At 35.0% G+C, this 18,521-nt stretch overlaps 1 protein-coding gene across 4 annotated transcripts in view; it reads left to right on the forward strand.

Moving 5' to 3' along the window:
- The window catches only part of FAF1 (Fas associated factor 1), a 460,794-nt gene that overhangs the window by 213,002 nt on the left and 229,271 nt on the right, over positions 1-18,521 (forward strand). For all 4 annotated transcript variants that reach the window (XM_072772177.1, XM_072772178.1, XM_072772179.1 and 1 more), the window contains one exon: positions 14,623-14,728. In XM_072772177.1, coding sequence (XP_072628278.1) covers positions 14,623-14,728 — 106 coding nt within the window. The remainder of the gene's footprint in view (positions 1-14,622; positions 14,729-18,521) is intronic.

Below are 18,521 nucleotides of genomic sequence, written 5' to 3' on the forward strand. Positions count from 1 at the left end.
TGACACAGTACCTGCTTTCATGGGGTTTACAATATAGTATATGTAGAGGTGGGGCGACAGGCAACAAATTATTTAAAAAATAAGAAAAAATATAAGGTGGTAATAAATGCTTTCTAGAAAACTGAAATAGAGTGACATGATAAGAATTGAGTGGTGACTGTAGGTTGTAAGCTCAGGAAGAGCCTTTCTGAAGACGTGCTGTTTAAGCTGAAATGTGAATGGTTGAGAAGCCATTCAAGTGAAGAGCAGAAGAAAAAGTATTGTAGGTAAGGGAAATAGTGGTGAAGCTTTCAGGTCATTAATAAATATAATTGGAGAAGGTTGTATATTTTTGAATTTGGTCTTACTAGTGATCACTTGCTAGAAAAGGTCTTAGAGAATGTCTTGGTAATAAGGTCGTCTTTTCAGCTTGCTTTGATCTTGTTCTAATAAGTGATGAAAATGTCTGCCAGTTTAGTTATATGAATTTTCTTCATTTTATGGAAAGGTGACAGAACAAGGTATCCTTTATATAGTTGTCCCTTTTACAGTTAGTAATTGAGTCTTGCTATTGAACTTTGACCTTTTATACTGGGAGGATGGCTCCTGTTAATATTTTAATGACTTCTGTGAAGGTGTTTTTGAGCTCTGGTCATGCATTCAAGCATATGGTCTTCTTGTGTCTGAGTCATGAAGTTGCTGTTAACTATATCTTTGAATTAATTGCTATTGTATAAGCAAGGGTAAGTCCAGGGTGCTAATTTGGACTCTTGTGAGTTGAATATACTACTGGTGTTAATATATATGGCTCACTTTTTTTTTTTTTTTAATCCTTGGAAAAACCATTGGTGGGAAAGCAGGTGATGGTAGTCTTGAATTAAGCAGGAGTAGGGTATTATATTTTCCATTGGGTGCTGTGGAAGGAACTAAGGAATAATGAGTCAAGATGTCTGAGTTGTAGCCCCAGCTGTGTCACAGAATCACCATAAGACCATAGATAGGCAGGTCGCTCCTCTGCTTGGGCTTCAGATACTACAAGAAAATAGAGATTCTTCTAGATTCTTAGGCGTCTGTGGTGCCACTCATTCTTCCTTTCCTCTAGGGTTCTAATCAGTGGACTATACTCATAAAAATTAGTATTTAAATTAGAAAACAAAACTGCTTTAATGGCCAGACAAGCATCCAATAGAACATGTGGTTTAGACTTGAATCCTGGGTAGAGTCTTTTACCTTTCACTGCAAATCTAAATCTTAGGACCCACATACTCAGGTAGCCTATAGAAAAAGTTATGACTGGGTCTTCAGAACCTGATGGCCTGGTACAGTAGGCCTTGCATCACCAACCCAGTCACAGTAGGAATGAATGACAAGCTTTGTTCAGATGTATCTACCACAGAGGATAAGAAGTGGGAGGGAATTCAGTGCACTAGGCTGTAAAAAGTGAAAGAGAAGCTGCTGGTTTTTAGTCTCTGCCTTCTGTGAAGCGTAACCTAGTACAGTGTGACCTTGTGAATAATTGCAGTAGTCTCTTGTCTTTTCTCTGGGAGAAACAAGTTTAGATTAGGGGGAAATGCTGTAAATTTTCTTACTAAGACATCCTTTGTGTGAAGAAGTGGCGTGGGCAGAAGTAGTATACTCCTTATGTGCATAGGCAGAAGTTTGAAGAAAAGCAGATGAAACATTCTTCTCAGGATCCTTGACGTCTCTAACGCCACATTTGATATGTGCTTCACCATACCCATTAGGCATGGTATGATAAGGGAAGGATTGAAGTATTCCTCTTCTGTCTCTAGCTCCTTGTAACCATCCAGCAGTTGTGGTAATAAGTATCCACCTGTGCTCCTAGCCTTGGTTCTAGTTAAGAGGTGTATTGATACTCATGTAAACATCATATACCTTTTTCTTTCTCTCTCTTTTTAAAAAAGATTTATTTATTTATGATCGAGAGACAGACAGAGAGAGGCAGAGACACAGGCAGAGGAAGAAGCAGGCTCCATGCCAGGAGCCCGACGCGGCACTCGATCCCAGGACTCCAGGATCGCACTCTGGGCCAAAGGCAGGCGTCAAACCACTGAGCCACCCAGGGATCCCCCTTTTTTCTTTCTCATTCCAGTCTTTCCCACCCAGTACTGAGACCTTCCTAGACACTCATCTACCTCCATTACCCAAACTAAGAGAGATAATTTGTGGGATTCAATTATTTGAAGGACATTCCGAGAATGCCTCCAAATAACTCTCATCCTACTTCTATTTCCCCAACACCTAACAATCTCTGCACAATTTTACTTCTTGTAATGTTTCTCACTCTTGGGATGTATCCTACTATTTCTGTTTTTGGTATATTTCCTTAGTACAAGAAGAGTCACATCTACAAGAGCTCTGACTTAGAATGAGAGGAAAGCTCAAGAATATCCTCTTTGGAAGGAGCTAAAGCAATCATCTAATCCAGTCCCATTTTATGATTGGAAGAACTAAGGTACAGAAAGGAGAACTTAAATAGTCTAGGCCTTGGCTTCTTTACCCAGAATGTTCAGGTTGATAATTTTGGCCTACTAGGGCTTTGGAGAGAAGTAATGTGATTAAATAAGAGCACAAGTGAGGGGATCCCTGGGTGGCGCAGCGGTTTGGCGCCTGTCTTTGGCCCAGGGCGCGATCCTGGAGACCCGGGATCGAATCCCATGTCGGGCTCCCGGTGCATGGAGCCTGCTTCTCCCTCTGCCTGTGTCTCTGCCTCTCTCTCTCTCTGTGACTATCATAAATAATAAATTAAAAAAAAAAAAAAAAAGAGCACATGTGAGCATTGGGCAGGTCACAGGGCTAGTTAATGGATGAGCCAGGACTTGGCTGTCATAGAATTCTTAACTCCAAAACATTCTTTGTAGTGCTTCTGAACACTGTTCGAAAGGTTAGAGTGAGTATGATCCTCAACATAGAGTCTCATTTCAACCTAATTCACACGTAAAGTAGACATTCAAAAAATCCTTTAAATGGATAAGACAAAGTGATGCAGCTCTTTTAGGAAGAGACAAACAGCTTTCAATGGGGGAGTTTTTTGGCTAAGTATTTTTATTTTCAACTAGGAAAAAGAAACACAATAGAATTTAACTTTTAAATAATTTGCTGAGAGATGTCATTTGAAATGGTGTTCTAGGAGTGTGTTTTCTATCTATCTATCTATCTATCTATCTATCTATCTATCTATCTATAGATTTTATTTCTTCATTTAAGAGAGCACTTTAGAGAGCACCAGCGAGGGAGAAACTGTCTTCTGAGCAGTCTGCCTTCTGAGGGGGAGCCAGATGAGTGGGGCTTGATCCCAGGACTATGGGTCATGACCTGAGCTGAAGGCAGATGTTTAAGTGACTGAGCCAGCTGGGTGCCCCTGAGTATGTCTTCATCATGGTGGCTTTTTATTGATAAGCATTCATGAGATTTTAGCAGTGTAGTAGAGAGAGAGAGAGAGACTTTAAATGGCCTATATGTGACAGTTTTCTGAAAACTTCATGTATGTAAGTAAATGTTCTGAATGAATCAATTAATTTTTTCTTCCAAAATGTTTTACAAAATAACTTTTTTGTTGTTGTTTTTACAAAGGATAGTTACCTGTAAAAATATTTTACTAGTATTGTAATCATTATAATTGATATCTATTTGATATATCTCTTTTTTTTTTTTTTTTAATTCATGAGAGACAGAGAGAGAGGCAGAGATATATGCAGAGGGAGAAGCGGGCTCCCTATGGGGAGCCCAATGCGGGATTCCATCCCAGGACCCTGGGATCACAACCTAAGCCAAAGGCAGATGCTCAATTACTGAGCCATCCAGGTGCTGCTTGATATATCATTCTTTAACTCATCATTTTTCGAGAATAAATGAATGTAAGCAATGTTTCTGGCACATTATTGTGACTCTGTTCAAGTTGAATTTAATTCTAGCAAGTATCATTATTAGAGTTTATAAAAGTAAAATTAGGAAATATAGGTTTGTAAATGTTTCTTAATAAGGGGTTACTGAAAAGTGGCTCATTTTAAGAAGAGGATATTTCCCTGAAGTTATGCATCCTGAATGAAAGAAGAAACTTGTCTCCAATTAAAGCATTGATGGAGTTCCCAACACATCTAATTGGATTGATGTACCAAACCCATTTATACAGTTTACTGACTATTGATAGGTTGGTGACTACTGAGATTAGCTTGTTAACATCACACTTTGAAAAGGAATTGCAGGTATTCTCTATAGTTGATTTAATGAAGAGTCAGAGTCTTGGTCACTAATTCATGAAACAAAAATCAATACATCTGTAAACGTAATTTTTTTTGCTTTTTTCCATTTTGTCTACATGGCTAGAATTATGTTTTGACAGTTTTGCTATAAACTACTTGATAGATCACAATATATCACTATCACCACTAATTACCACATTTTGATTAATCTTATATACTTTGGTTAATACAGTTTGCTGTATCCAGTATATCACTATATTGATAAACAGTAATTATAGACATAAAGACACCTGAACTTGAAATTATCATGAAAAATGTTATTAAAATTATGTGAAACCAAATGTTTGTTTATCTAGACATATTTAATTGCCAGCAAAAAAAGCAATTAAAAGTAGCTGCAGAGTAAGAGGCCAGCCTTCGTTAAACGTGGTTTTAAGATTGTTACAAAACTTGTGGTGATGATAACATGATGTGTCTTGGAGGATGTTAACAACTGTAGCAGAGTGTTAATTAAGAATGATGTAATCTGTAGCTCAGAGTTATTAGTATCATGTTAGTTTAGCTGGACAGGAGCAAATCCTAGCTTCAGTTACGATGAGGGCTCAAGTTGTATTTATAGTTGAAAGATTAACATTTTATTTTTATGGTGTTCCTGAGATAATTTAAAAATCCTGAATGAAATACAGTCAAATGTAAACATCAAGTCCCTAACTCATTTACATATGTGCCAGATTTCCAAACTGATTGCTATTTGAACCTAATCTGTCATTGCTGCCTGCATTAGCTACAACAAACATTACATTTACATATTGATTTCTTATTTTGTTTTAGTGTAAATAATCCATAATTATAGTAAATTTGGTCTTTTGTTGACAAGAGCTCATATGACTCTTTAAGTTTAGAATGGAAATTTAAATTGCCATGTGTGATGCTTTTTAATTTAAAATCTTGATATATCTGAAAGGATAAAAAGATCATTGTAGGTTATAAAATATTCCCAGAAACAAAAAAGAGACCTTTTGGAAAGATATAAAATATTAGTGGAAATGCAATAGCATATTCCAAGATTATTATTTACATTTTTCTAATAAAAACTCACAGTAATTTGAAAGAAATTACTGTTTTTGTTTCAAATTCAGATCATATTTTAAGAAATAAAATCTACTGGAAATGAACCCCTTAAGCCTATTATTTTACAATGATATTTTTGTTTTAAATATCTATTACAAGAAAAGAAATAGCATACATAGCAGGAATGAAACAGGAGATATTTTTGATACCTGTAGTGGTGTGTATGTAAGTACATACACAACATTGATTTGAGAAGTTTGATTTCACTGTCAACAAACCATGTGTCACTGGACATACAGTATTATTAACTAGCAGTGGCAACAAATCCATGGTTTCCATTTACATTGATTAAAAAAACATGTTGTATTTTTGAAATTAAGAATATGGGACCCAGGGATGGCTGGGTGGCTCAGTTGGTTAAGCATCTGCCATCCCCTTGGGTCATGATCCTGCTGTTCTGGGATTGAGCACCTTGTTGGATTCCCTGCTCAGCAGGGAGCCTGCTTTTCCTTCTGCACTCCCCCCCCCGCCCCCTCCCACTCATGTTGTCTCTCCCTATCTCAAATAAATTTTAAAAATCTTTAAAAAAAATTGGGACCCATTTAATTTTAAGAATGGTAATTATCAGATTGTTCAAGTATATTTTTATGGTTTATATTTTTTATAGAGATAATTTACATACAATAAGTGCACAGTTGTTTTTTACAAATTTATTTACAATTAAAAAAAATTTTATTTGAGTGTAGTTGATACAGGATGTTACATTAGTTTCAGGGTGTGCAGTATAGTGATTCCATAAGTTTATACATTATGTTGTGCTCCCCTGAAGTGTAGCTACAATCTGTCACCATACAATGCTATTACAATATCGATGACTATGTTCCTTACACTGTTCTTTTTATTTCTGTTTTTCATTACATAACTGGATGCCTGTATCTCTTACTCCCTTTAACCCATTTTGCCCATACCCCAACCAAAAATGCATATTTCTTGTTTCTCCCAGTTATATGAGTTTTGACAAAAGCATGTTGTTTTCTACCATGGATTTTAATGAGTGAGATTTTAATTTGGAGATATATATGTATAATACATATATATATACAAAATTTGGATATATCATATCCATTATATATTATATATAAATATTAATATGATTTAATATAAATATTAAAATTTGGATATATCATCCACTTATATATCATATAAATGTTAAAATTAATATATCAAAATATATAAATATTAAAATATAAAATATTATATATATGGTTCATATCCATGTAGAAGCTTGTGTTCAATTGATAGCAGCTGTTTACATGCTACTATGAATGCGGAAACTCTAAAAAGCCCTTATATTAGTCAGCTTAGGCTGCTATAACAAAATACCATAGACTGGGTGGCTTAAACCAGATACTTATTTCTCACAGTTCTGAAGCTGGGAAGTTCAAGATCAAGGTACTGGCAGATTTGGTTCCTGGAGAGAGCTTACAGGTGGTTGCCTTCTTGCTGTGTCCTCACTTGGCAGAGAGAGAAAAAGCTCTTATCTCTCTTGCTTTAAGGACACTAATTACATTACGGGCCCCACCCTCATGATTTTTCTAAACTTACTTTCTAAAGGCCCTACCTGCAAATACCATCACAGTGGGGATAGGGCTTTTGGTTTGTGAATTTAGTGGAAGTGGGGTGTGGGGGAGGAAGGGTGGGACACAGACATTCAGGGCATAAGATTCCTGAAACCTCAGTCTGAATTTGTTGTGCTTCCTAGTTTCGTTGTTTAATCTTGATGAATTTATACTATAAAGTATAAACAGTGTTTCCCTTAGAACTGGTAACTATTTTAATAGTTAGGCTATGGTGTAGCCTGGCCAAATCTTTTGGTAGCCTAAGAATTTAAGAGAGGATTCTTGATTCAAGGAATTGCTGGAAAGGAAATCCTTAAATTACTATTATTCTCCAAAAAAAAAAAAAAATTACTATTATTCTTGATGCAAGATACTTTGCCTACTTTTGTGCTACCCTATGAAATGGGCCTGCTATTTGGCAGGAAGAAAGCCATTCCTCATTTTAATCAGGAATTAACAATAGGTATATAGCTACATGATGCTCAAAAGATTGTTTCATTACCATAATGCAGCTTTAAGTTAACCTTGAAAAGTCACTGCATCATACATATTAAATAGCCATGTGCTTTCTGCATAAGTGGATCACTAAAGTATTCTCTCAATGTGAAATAAACTCAAGACTGAGTTAGACTGTTATACTTCATTATTTCAAAATGTTACTTTTATCAATACCTGATCACAAAGTCTAGTAATTTATGGCTTTTTATGTTCGCATGTAGCTTCAGGGCGCCTGGGTGGCTCAGTGGTTGAATGTCTGCCTCTGGCTCACGTCATGATCCCAGGGTCTTGGGATTGATTCTCACATCAGGCACCCCTCAGGAAGCCTGCTTCTCTCTCTGCCTATGTCTCTGCCTGTCTCTCTGTGTGTCTCTCATGAATAAATAAATAAATCTTAAAATAAAATGTGGCTTCAAATTTATTTACTGGGGCCTATGTGTTAAAATTTGCTATATGTTATTTTCCCCTTATAAAAAAAACTGGAGAGTAATGTAAAAATATGTTAAACCAACCCAGTGAATTAAAATGAAATTGGCACTTATTAGAACACAGGTATTTTATAGATGGCTTCTCTATCTGATAAATGTTCATAGTTAAATTGGAATAGAATCTTCCCAGGCAGAGATGGACATTCTGCTAATGAAAGGTCACTAGAAGTGTAAGACTTGTGGACAAAAAAGAAAGCAGAGAAAAGATGTTCTACTGGAACTGTTTCTAGAATTGCATTGGTGACTTCAATATTAATGCTTCGTTATAATACTGAGAATTTTGAGTGGCCAGCCAGCTGGCCTGCCTGCCTGCTTCCTTGCTATAGTTCCTGCTCTTGTATCCTCCCCACCAATTTTAAGTATCTTATTTATTTATTTAGAGGGAGAGAATGTGAGTGAGGGGAAGGACAGAGAGAGAGAGAATCCCAAGCAGATTCTGTGCTGAGTGTGGAGCCTGATGTGGGGCTTGATCCTGCAACCCCAAGACCATGACCTGACCCGAAATCAAGACTCAGAAGTTCAACTGACTAAACCACCCAGGCATTTGCCCCGCACCCCCCTCCGCCCCCTGCAACCGAGACTCCCCTTCTGCCTACCAATTTTAAAATGAAGAAGCTGGTTAGGGGAATTATGAGATGGTATATATGAAAATATCATGCACTATGTCTACTAATTGCTTAAAAATGTTAATGTTCATTGTATTATACTGTATTGTATTTTTTTTGCAAATAGCCACTAGCTTTTTTTTTTTTTTTTAAAGATTTTATTTATTTATTCATGAGAGAGACAGATTGAGAGAGACGCAGAGACACAGGCAGAGGGAGAAGCAGGCTCCATGCAGGGAGCCCAACGTGGGACTTGATCCTGGGTCTCCAGGATCACGCCCTGGGCTGAGGGCGGCGCTAAACCGCTGAGCCACCCGGGCTTGCCAAATAGCCACTAGCTTAAAGCTTGGAACAGTGTATGTGATTCTTATTATGGTTTAAACATTAATTTCACTCTGAGTTTGAAGGTAGGGTAATGGTAAGTTTTAAGAGCCTTTGTCTGTTTATAGAAACGAAATCATCTTCTTGTTGGTAAATGCAAATATTTTTAACCGAAAGGAAAATCATGATGAATAAAAAATTTAAAACTTTACAATGAGAATAGATGTTCTATTGAAACCATTTCTTGCTTTGGGTGAAAATTCAAATTGTTTTCCAGAAGGTTGTACATTTGCCTATACCTATCCTTCTACCTCTAATTGAAGAGAAAACATACTATTAAAAAAATCGTTTCATGTTATTTCTCACCTACCCACTTTGGTTGGCAGTCATCCTCAGAGCCACTCTAAAGGTCAAAAGTTGAAGTAGCATGAATGACTTTGCATTTTGAAGGTAAAAGAGAAGCTGCTTGAAGGTGAATTAACTGAGGCTAACTATCCTAATCAACCATTAGAAGACACTTAGAAAATTGCTCCTAGGTGCAACAGCTAAGGTGAGGACTCACTTCATTCTGCTGAGTTATAGCTAGAATCAGTTGCCTAGATAATATTTTAGCAATAAAGCCTTTGCAAATTATGCCAATCACCACAGTAAATTCTTTACAGCTTTTAGCCCTATTTCAATCCCCACCTCCCCAAACCCTTTGAGAAAACCAAGAAACAAAACTTGCTCAGTTCACATGCCAGCCTCTGTGGGAAGCCACTGTGGTTAAATTTAGGAATTCTTCTTCTTTATTTCCTTAGCATCTTAGGAGAAGTGGTTATTAGAGTTCTTAGCAAACAGTATTAAAGATGAGTTGTAAGTTTGTCTGCCAATCTCTCAATAAATTCAGTGAAGGCAGAACTGTGATTTTACTGGGTTCCCTTCCCCAGGACTTGGAGGACAAATCTTGAGTTAGACCTGGATCACTTTTACTTATTTTGTGTATTTTGTATGTGTCATTAGGCAAGTAGAGTAACATCAGTTTTCTCTTCCATAAAATGAAGAATGATAATCCTAACTTCATAAAGTTGACGTGAAGTTCTTAATGCCTGATACGTAGTAGAACTCATTAAGGGCTAGTCATCATTGTTAATTGCTAAGTGAATGAGTCAGGCTGGAGTCTGAGGTCACAGGTAGTACCCTCAGCTTACTCTTCCAGATGAACAATTCTCACAAGGAGCATGACTACACTATATCAATCCCAAGCAAGACCTGTATAAAAAAGAACATTGTGAGTGAGTCTGGATAGTATTAGGCATTACATACAATTGTGTTCAATGCATCAAAAAAGTTTTATTCTTTATGAACTCTTGTGGAGGAATGGAATTAAAACATGAAAAATTACTGCCACAGAAACACCCATAGATCCTTTTATTAATGTTTCATTATCATTGTAAGATTTTAAAGCATGGGTACCCCTCAAAAGTATTCTGTTTCCAGTAAGTTCTATGAGAAACCACTTAAAACTAACATGCAATGCAAATTCCCACTTGGCTTTCTAAAATTTAGTATTCATAGTTCTATGAAGGATTATTATCCTTTTCCTGAAGAGGAAACTGAGAATTTACAGTAAATTCTGTAATGTACCTGAGCTGAAATCAAGAGTTGGACGCTTAACCAGCTGGGCCACCCAGATGCCCCAAAAGTGATGTTCTTCCAAAGTAGTCTGACAGTTAATACTGGTCCTGGCAAACCTTTTTGCAAAGTTATTGCACAAGTCTGCCAGTCAAAATCAGAAACATACCTAAGCAATTGTGTAAAGGCAAGCACTAAAAGTATTAATGATGTATGTAGATTCACATGTAAAGATAAAGGAGGATCTATATAATAATCAAGACTTGCAGAATTCTGAGCCTTGCTTTTCAAGCTCCCATACTGGTGGTCTTTAATTTTTTAAAGTTTTCTTTTTTTTTTTTTTTAAGTTTTCTTTTTTACAAACCTTTCTTCACATCTTCTTATACTTCTTCCTCATTGCTTTCTACACTTTTCTCTATATTCTCTGGTCTCCATCTCTGCTCAAATTGGTCTGTGCCTGAAATCATTCTGCATATCTACTTGTTAAATTACTGTCCATCCTTCAAATTACTTCAAAGTTCTGTCTTTCTTCACAGTCCTCAGGTGTCTTTTAAATTCTGAATAGTCTATCTTGACTGTTACAAATAATAGAATCAAATAATTATAGAAAGAATTAATTGTGAACTCTTCATCTTTGTATCTCCAAAGCAGCTTAGCCATTTTGGGAGGTAGGATACTGATGTGTAAAGAACATGGAATTAAAGATAGTTTAGAAACTGGATTTCATCTTTTTGTAGCTGCATGACCTTGGGCAATTACATAACTTTTCTGATCCACATTTTGTGAATAAAGTGGCACTTCACAGACTCAAAAAATGAGAATTAGTAGTTCCATATATATGCAGTTCAGAACATGCAAAACTATTCTTTTTTTTTTTTGCAAAACTATTCTATAACTGTTTATAGGATTCAGTTATATCACTTTTTAATATGCTAGTTGCCAAGGGAAATACTGATGAGTAATAAGATATTTATCCTCAAAAGGCTAATAGTCTTGAATTAAGGACTTCTACACATGAAACAAAGCAAACTGTACAGAATATACTATAACTAAGTATTAAATGAATTATATGATAGAGAAATTCAGAGAAGAGAGAGTCTAAAATAAATAAAAATGGTAGACCATGAGTTGGCCTGAAAGCTGTGTAGTATTGGTGGGGTAGCTGTGGAAGATGAGAACAACATGAACAGAAATTGAATTGAGTATGATGTGATGTTTCTGTCATGAGAAGTAGAAGTTAGCCAAGCTCTAGAGCAAAAGTCAAATTTTAGAGAATAGTTGGGAAGTAGGTCTACCTGTGAAAGGCCTTGAAACTCCAAGTAGGCTTTCTGTTACTTGCCGCTTTGACCCTAAATTAACTTAATATACAGATATTGAACATTGACCCAACCTACTATTTGAGCCTCATTACTCTCTTCTCATGCAGTCATAATGAACTTTTCACAATTTCCTGAAAATGTGATTTTTCTGACCTTAGTGCATTTGATGTCTCAACATCACTTGACATAATTGCTCATGCCCTCCTAATCGAAACAATTACTGCAGTCTAGTTACTAGACTTTCTTGATCTTTCTCTTAACTCACTGACCATTTATCATTCTCCTTTGCTCTGACTCTTCTGCTTGATTTCAAATGATTGGAATGTGTAGGACTCCATCCCGGCCTCTCTCCTTTTCTCTAAGCAATGTATTTCTCTAGGTTATTTCTTTCACCCACAAAATCTAAATACGGTCTTTGTGCTATGAATTCTGCTGTAAGCTGGCTTCGTTGACCATCACCTGTGTACAACTGTACGTGAGATCTCTTTTTAGATGTCTAATAGGCATCTTAAACTTAATATATCCAAAACTTCACTCTTAGTTTCCCCACCCAACCTGTTCTTACCCCAGTTTTCCTTGTTAAATGTAATTCCCTCCTTCCATTTGCTTAGACCAGAAACTTGGGAATATGTTTTCTCTCATTTCATTAGTAATTTGTCTGGCTTCTACCTCTAAAAGACATCTGAACCTGACAGCTCTTCACCCTCTTTGCCCCTAGTAGTTCAAGTCACCACTTCTTGCTGGGACTAGCCTCCTAAGTCTCCTAACTCTCCCTGCCTTTACATTTTATTCACCATAGCCCAGGCAGCCAGAATAATATTGTATACATGTAAACGTAAGTCAGTTCTTAACTATTTCCCTGCGTAAAACCTCCAGTGGTTTCCCCTTGCAATTACTATAAATATCAAGTTCTTTACTATGGTCTGTAAGGACCTACATGCTCAGACTGCTGCTATCTCTTTCTTATCATACCAGCCTCAACTTAAATGGCACTTCCTCAGAGATGCCTTCCCTAACTATTATGTTGAAAATAATTCCCTTCATCCTGCCCCTCTGTTACTTTTTAATTGTAATCTGTTTTATTTCCTTCACAACACTTAGTATTCTCTAAAAAACATTTATTTGGTTATTTTCTGTCTCCTTTAGTGGAATGTAAATTACATGAAAGCAGGGATCATGTTTTTCTTGTTCACTACTGTATCCCTGGCAGTTAGAACCTAGATAGGTGCTCAATAAATACATGTCAACTGAGTGAATGAATGTCCTGTGTTGTTCTACTTATTATTTCCTTGTCTAAAAAGTGCGACCCTTCTCTCTTTCCCAAATGAAGCAAAAATTTCATGCCTTACAAATGACAAACACAAAGGTCCTACTTATCCTTTATATTTCAACTTATATCTTTCTTCTCCTCTGAAGCTTTCCCTAACCATTTCCCTCTTTCACTGAGACAGTTAAGTGCTTCCTTCTCAGTTTTCATTATCTCACCCCCCCACCCCACCCAACCTGTTCCTACCTATTTTTTTTTTTTGTACCTATTACATTTTACTTTGGCTATTTATGTATCTGTCTACCCTTCTTAGACTGAGAAGTTTTTAATGGACAGAATCTATGCATTTATTTGGGTTGGTTTCTTTCGCACATGGAATAATGCAGACATTGACTTAATGTGATAACTACATGAATCAAAATCAAAATCTTAATCCCCTAGTAGTTTTCCAGAAAGCAGTATTGCTTTGTGAAATACAAAGATGAATAAGACTTTTTCTGGAAATTTACAATTTATTCATTGTTCAATAAATATTTATCTACACTGTGACAGGCATTATGCTTAAGTGCTAAGGATACAGTGACAAAGAATCCTACTTAAACTCTTTTAATTTGGTATCATTTCCTTTGATTTTGATCAATAATATTTCATGCTATGTATTGCTGTTTCCTAGGTATTTTTAGTCTGTAATTAATCTAGGAACTCCATAGGAGACAACGGGACAGACAGATTAACTGCCTAATCCTAATCTTATGTATGTTTATCACATGGTTACAGAATAGCAAAGGAGGAGTAACGGAGGCTAGAACTGTATACCATACTGAAATTGTTTTCCCAATTCCATAAGCATGGCACAATTATACTCAAGGCTGCCAGTATAGATTATTCATACAGAATAGAGGCAGATTTTTATTTTCAGTGTTGATAATGCTTAAACAAATTAATATTGTCATAAACAAATAGAACTATGACTTAGGTTTCTTAGTTTATGTGCTTAATTTCATTTACTCTTCATGGTTCTGATACCTTTCTAACATTTTTTGGTTAATGTTGCTCTTAATTCCCCAATTTCTAAATTCTATGTATTTCTGATTCCTAAGTGAAAGCACAGACATTTTGAAGTAATTTTGATATAGCAATTAAAGTTCAGTAGATGTCAGTATCTTCTGAATTTTTACTAAAACCATATTTCTAATCTAATACAACATTCATGAGTTTTATATTTCTGTTCTTCTAAAACCATTTCACTTGGATTTGAACTAAAGCCTTTGAATATGCATCTTAGTAACATATTTGGAATTTTATATAATTGAAAAATTTGATTCTCTTGGAGGAAATACTTAGACAATAGCATATATCTTCTAGAAAATTCTTATGTATGCAAAATGTTTAGAATTGAAGTTTAAAAACACCTTGGTAGAGAAAGAGTTAACAGATTAGCTCCCCTTGGTTGCTCTCAGCATGTTCTCTTGCCTTTAGGAGCTGCAAAGATGATAACATTGGGCCCGGACATGCCTGTGTGGAGGTTATGGTACTCCTGGGGTTTTTGCAGCTAGCTGTAAAGCAAGCTAGAACATGTTCATCTCAGAGTTCCTTGTTTTTCTTTCAACCCTTTCAGTGCCCTGCAGGAGTCATTAAATCAAAACTTCATGCTGATCATCACCCACCGAGAAGTCCAGCGGGAGTACAACCTGAACTTCTCAGGAAGCAGTACTATTCAAGAGGTGAGTTATGTCTCACAGCTAAGGAATAAAGGTAGCTCATTATAGCTAATGTTGACCCTGTTAAAGAGGGCTTATCTGTTCTAGTTGGAAACTCTCTTTATGTTTCATTATTGGGTTCTTAATTTTAATTAACTGGAGCATCAATGATTACTGTAGATATATTAAATGACTTGACCTAGAAAGATAGATGTTGTAAATGGGAGCTCTTGATAACTCTTAAAATAGTCAACTTGAAAACTTGCTTAAAAATAACTCATTGTTATATAATATATTTTATGGTTTTTTTAGTAATGATTCAAAATATTAATTTGGAAATTGTTGACAGCATGCATTTTCGAACATGTTTATATTTTATTTGAAAGGTTGCTCTCAAATATATTATTTATATTGTGTACCCTGTCTTTTTTCCAAAAGGAGTTTCAGGAGGATTTTCTTAAGTAGCTCAATCCCAATGTTAGGCAATATTCGTGAGGTGCTTTTGGAGACTGTCAGTCTTTAGCTTGGAATATCTGAGAAGAGTCTATTTATAGTGTCAATATTTTCCTCAGTGTGGCCAACCAGGGCCACTGTTTCAAAAATGAACTGCCCCCAAGAGAGTTAAGGTACCTTTTTGCCTGTGGCCCCACCCACTTGAAAGCCAGTAGTTTATCTCCATGGCAGAAAAATGTATAAGGCTTTGACAGTACTTATGTTTAGAAACACTGAAATGATGATTATGACACATTACCTCTTATTAGTTGTGAAAACAATTGTTTGTCTAATTTTTATAAAGATAATTAATTATGCTTAACTTGAATTATTTCAGAAATTTTTTCCTGGACTACATCGCTTAAGATAATTATTAATATCATATTGAAAGAATGAGTTGATTTCACCCAGTCATTTTTCAGACATATATGAATTGTTTTGGTAGTGGTTAGAATATTAATGGTTTCCTTTTTGGATGTTTTGTCAATGAATTTCAACTTCTGAATTTGGCATAAGTAGCTCATTGTTTGAAGTTTATTTTCTCTCTTTATCACTTGAATAGTTTGTTGATTAGTAATTAAAATCTTTAATATTTTTCTTGGCCCCAAGTTTGAATCGTAAGTTTGAGTTATTTTTTCCCCAGGATTTTAAACATATTGATTGCCATTTCATTTTAACCTCTATAATAATGGGTGTTCTAGTCTCTAAATTTTTAATTCCTTGGAGAATCATTGTTGTTTTTACATTAGAAATAATGCTTAACTATGACTCTATTGCATATTTATTCTGGTAACTTCATGGTAGTAAAATTTAAATTATATACTGGATGTAATTAAGGAAATTTATTTTTGTAACAACTCCATTTTAATCAAGAAAAGCAAAAATAATACAAAATAAATTTCATTCTGTTGTTGATTTACTTTTTTGAATTGAAGACTAATATAATGCATGATGGATAAATATACACTGTTTTATTTTTCTTTCTGATTGAAATTTTATAACCAAAATTTCTATTTTTTTCTACAGTTTTTTTGAACATTTCTATAGTTTGAGTGTGTTTCAACTTTCTCCCACAAGAGGGCAGAAAGGACTATTAAACTGATAGTCAAAATGTCATTCGGTGTTTTCAAATTAGCTTCTCTTATATTAACAAAAAGGAGCATAATGGCCAAGTTATTGTTTGATTTACAGATAATTGGCATATTGCAGGGAGGAGACTTAATTTCACCCTTTTAAATTAAACAGGGAGATTTAAAAAGACATAAAATATTCATTAATGTTCGGTGATTATAAAGTAGTGGCATATATTTATTTTGCCTTTATTACTGTTTCGATGGGAAAATACTGCAAATATTTCCGAAATCGAGTTGGCCATACTGACAAGTTGAAATGTTTAAGCAGCGTTAATGCAATCTGCTCACACCTGATATCCTATGCAGAATGATTCAAAATGACTACATCAATTATTAAAAGAAATATTTAAAATTCTGTAAATGTGCCATTGTGCGCCACAGTTGGCTGAAACTGTTCTCCATGGCCTGCTATTTAGATTATCAAATATATTTTAAGCTTCAAGGACTTGTAAACAGTAAACCTTTTTCAAATGTCCCAGAAATATTTTTGTAGAGATAGATATTCTTATATATTTCTTCACAAGAGTTTGGTTTCTTCTTTTTCTCCCCCCACCCCCTTTTAAATTAATTAATTTAAAAATAATATTTTGAAATGCTAGGTGCCAGGACAAAATAAATGCGATTTCTAGTATCAGTGCTTTTTGTGAGACAGGTGCTTGTAGACCCTTTTATTCTGTACAATTTAGAAAAAAGAATATGTATTATAATCTCTGGGCCTAGGATCACACTCTGTAAGCCTAATCCTAAGATTTTTCTTCTTCAACCTCTGGAATATTTGGAGACCAAGGGAATGACTCAGGAGGAATAGATGCTCTTATGCTACAGCCATGCAACCCACAGTGACACTCAAGTATATGCCTTTTTTGTTGTATGATTGAAAGTCAGTTTGCAACACAATAAAAATACAAAGTTGATATGATTTTGCAGTATGATTTTATAAATGTTAGAATTTTTGCTATTAATGTGGAAGCTTAATGATTCCATATATCCTAAATTATAAATTAATTTCTGTCATCAGTTTTAGAAGTCTCTTTTCAGTATTGTTTAATAGTTCCAAGAATGAATTCTGACCAATATATGAGGGAAAGGAAGAAAATAACCCCTGATTTTTTTCCAGGGTAGGAATTACTATTTTGTTATAGGTGAAAAATCAGCCCATTTTTTGGTATTTTTAAATTTTGAAAGTCTTGTGTATATAAAAAAAGCTTTTGTAATATTTTTCCCTCAAAGAGAAATTTCCATTAAATAGGGTTGAAAAAGACATGATGATTTCAGCTTTTAACTAGACAAAATATACTTTTTTAAATATTGAATTAGAAAATAGAACTTAGATGCAGTTTGAATTTCAAATAAACTCTTCATTGACCATATGTTCATGCAAGTTAGTGGTGATAAACCGATACTTGTGCAAGTGTTTGTTCATTCTGGCTCTGTGGTCTCTTGCCTCACAATGCATGACTTATGTCCTTTGGGTGCCCTGGATTTTAATTTAAGCTAGTTAGATATTGAGGGGTATTTTAAGCTCTTTACAAATCATTCCACTTACATTATCTTTCTATTTGAAGAAAAGGCAGTAATAGTATAAAAAAGGTCAGACTGGAAAGTTGCAAGTAGTCATGAGAATAAAAATCCTTTCTCATTTTCCATTTCAACAAATAGTTTGTGAAATTATCAGGTAATATGACAATTATTTGTGACAATCTGTCTTTCCACCATTTTGGGTCCTGAAGTAGTTACTTGCCACACTTTAAAACAGTGAATTTCTTTGAAAATTTAAGTGAGTTTACCTTATTTTACTGAATTTTCTACATTGAGAATTCAGATTTTTAACAGTTAATCATACAGATTCTAGTAATACTGTCTAATACTATTAAGATCTGTGATTACAAATGCACTTGGGATTGGTTAAATTAAGGGAAAAAAAGATTGATTTGCCTACTGTAAAATCCTAAACCCAGGTGTGGAAAAGGATATGAAGTCCCTGAAATCAAGCCAACTTTTCTTGGAAACTAATTCTTTGTTGTCCATATTACTATTGCAAAAGCTTCTTTTAGGCAAAATACCCACTTTTATTTGCAGGTGTCATACAAACTTAAGGAATACACACATGACCCAGAATAACAATGATAAGAAACCTAAGCATTCTTGGTATGGAATCATGGAGTATTACTTATCTGTTATGGCGAGAAGCA

This window comes from Canis lupus, chromosome 13 (assembly GCF_048164855.1).
Source record: "Canis lupus baileyi chromosome 13, mCanLup2.hap1, whole genome shotgun sequence".
Lineage (NCBI taxonomy): Eukaryota > Metazoa > Chordata > Mammalia > Carnivora > Canidae > Canis > Canis lupus.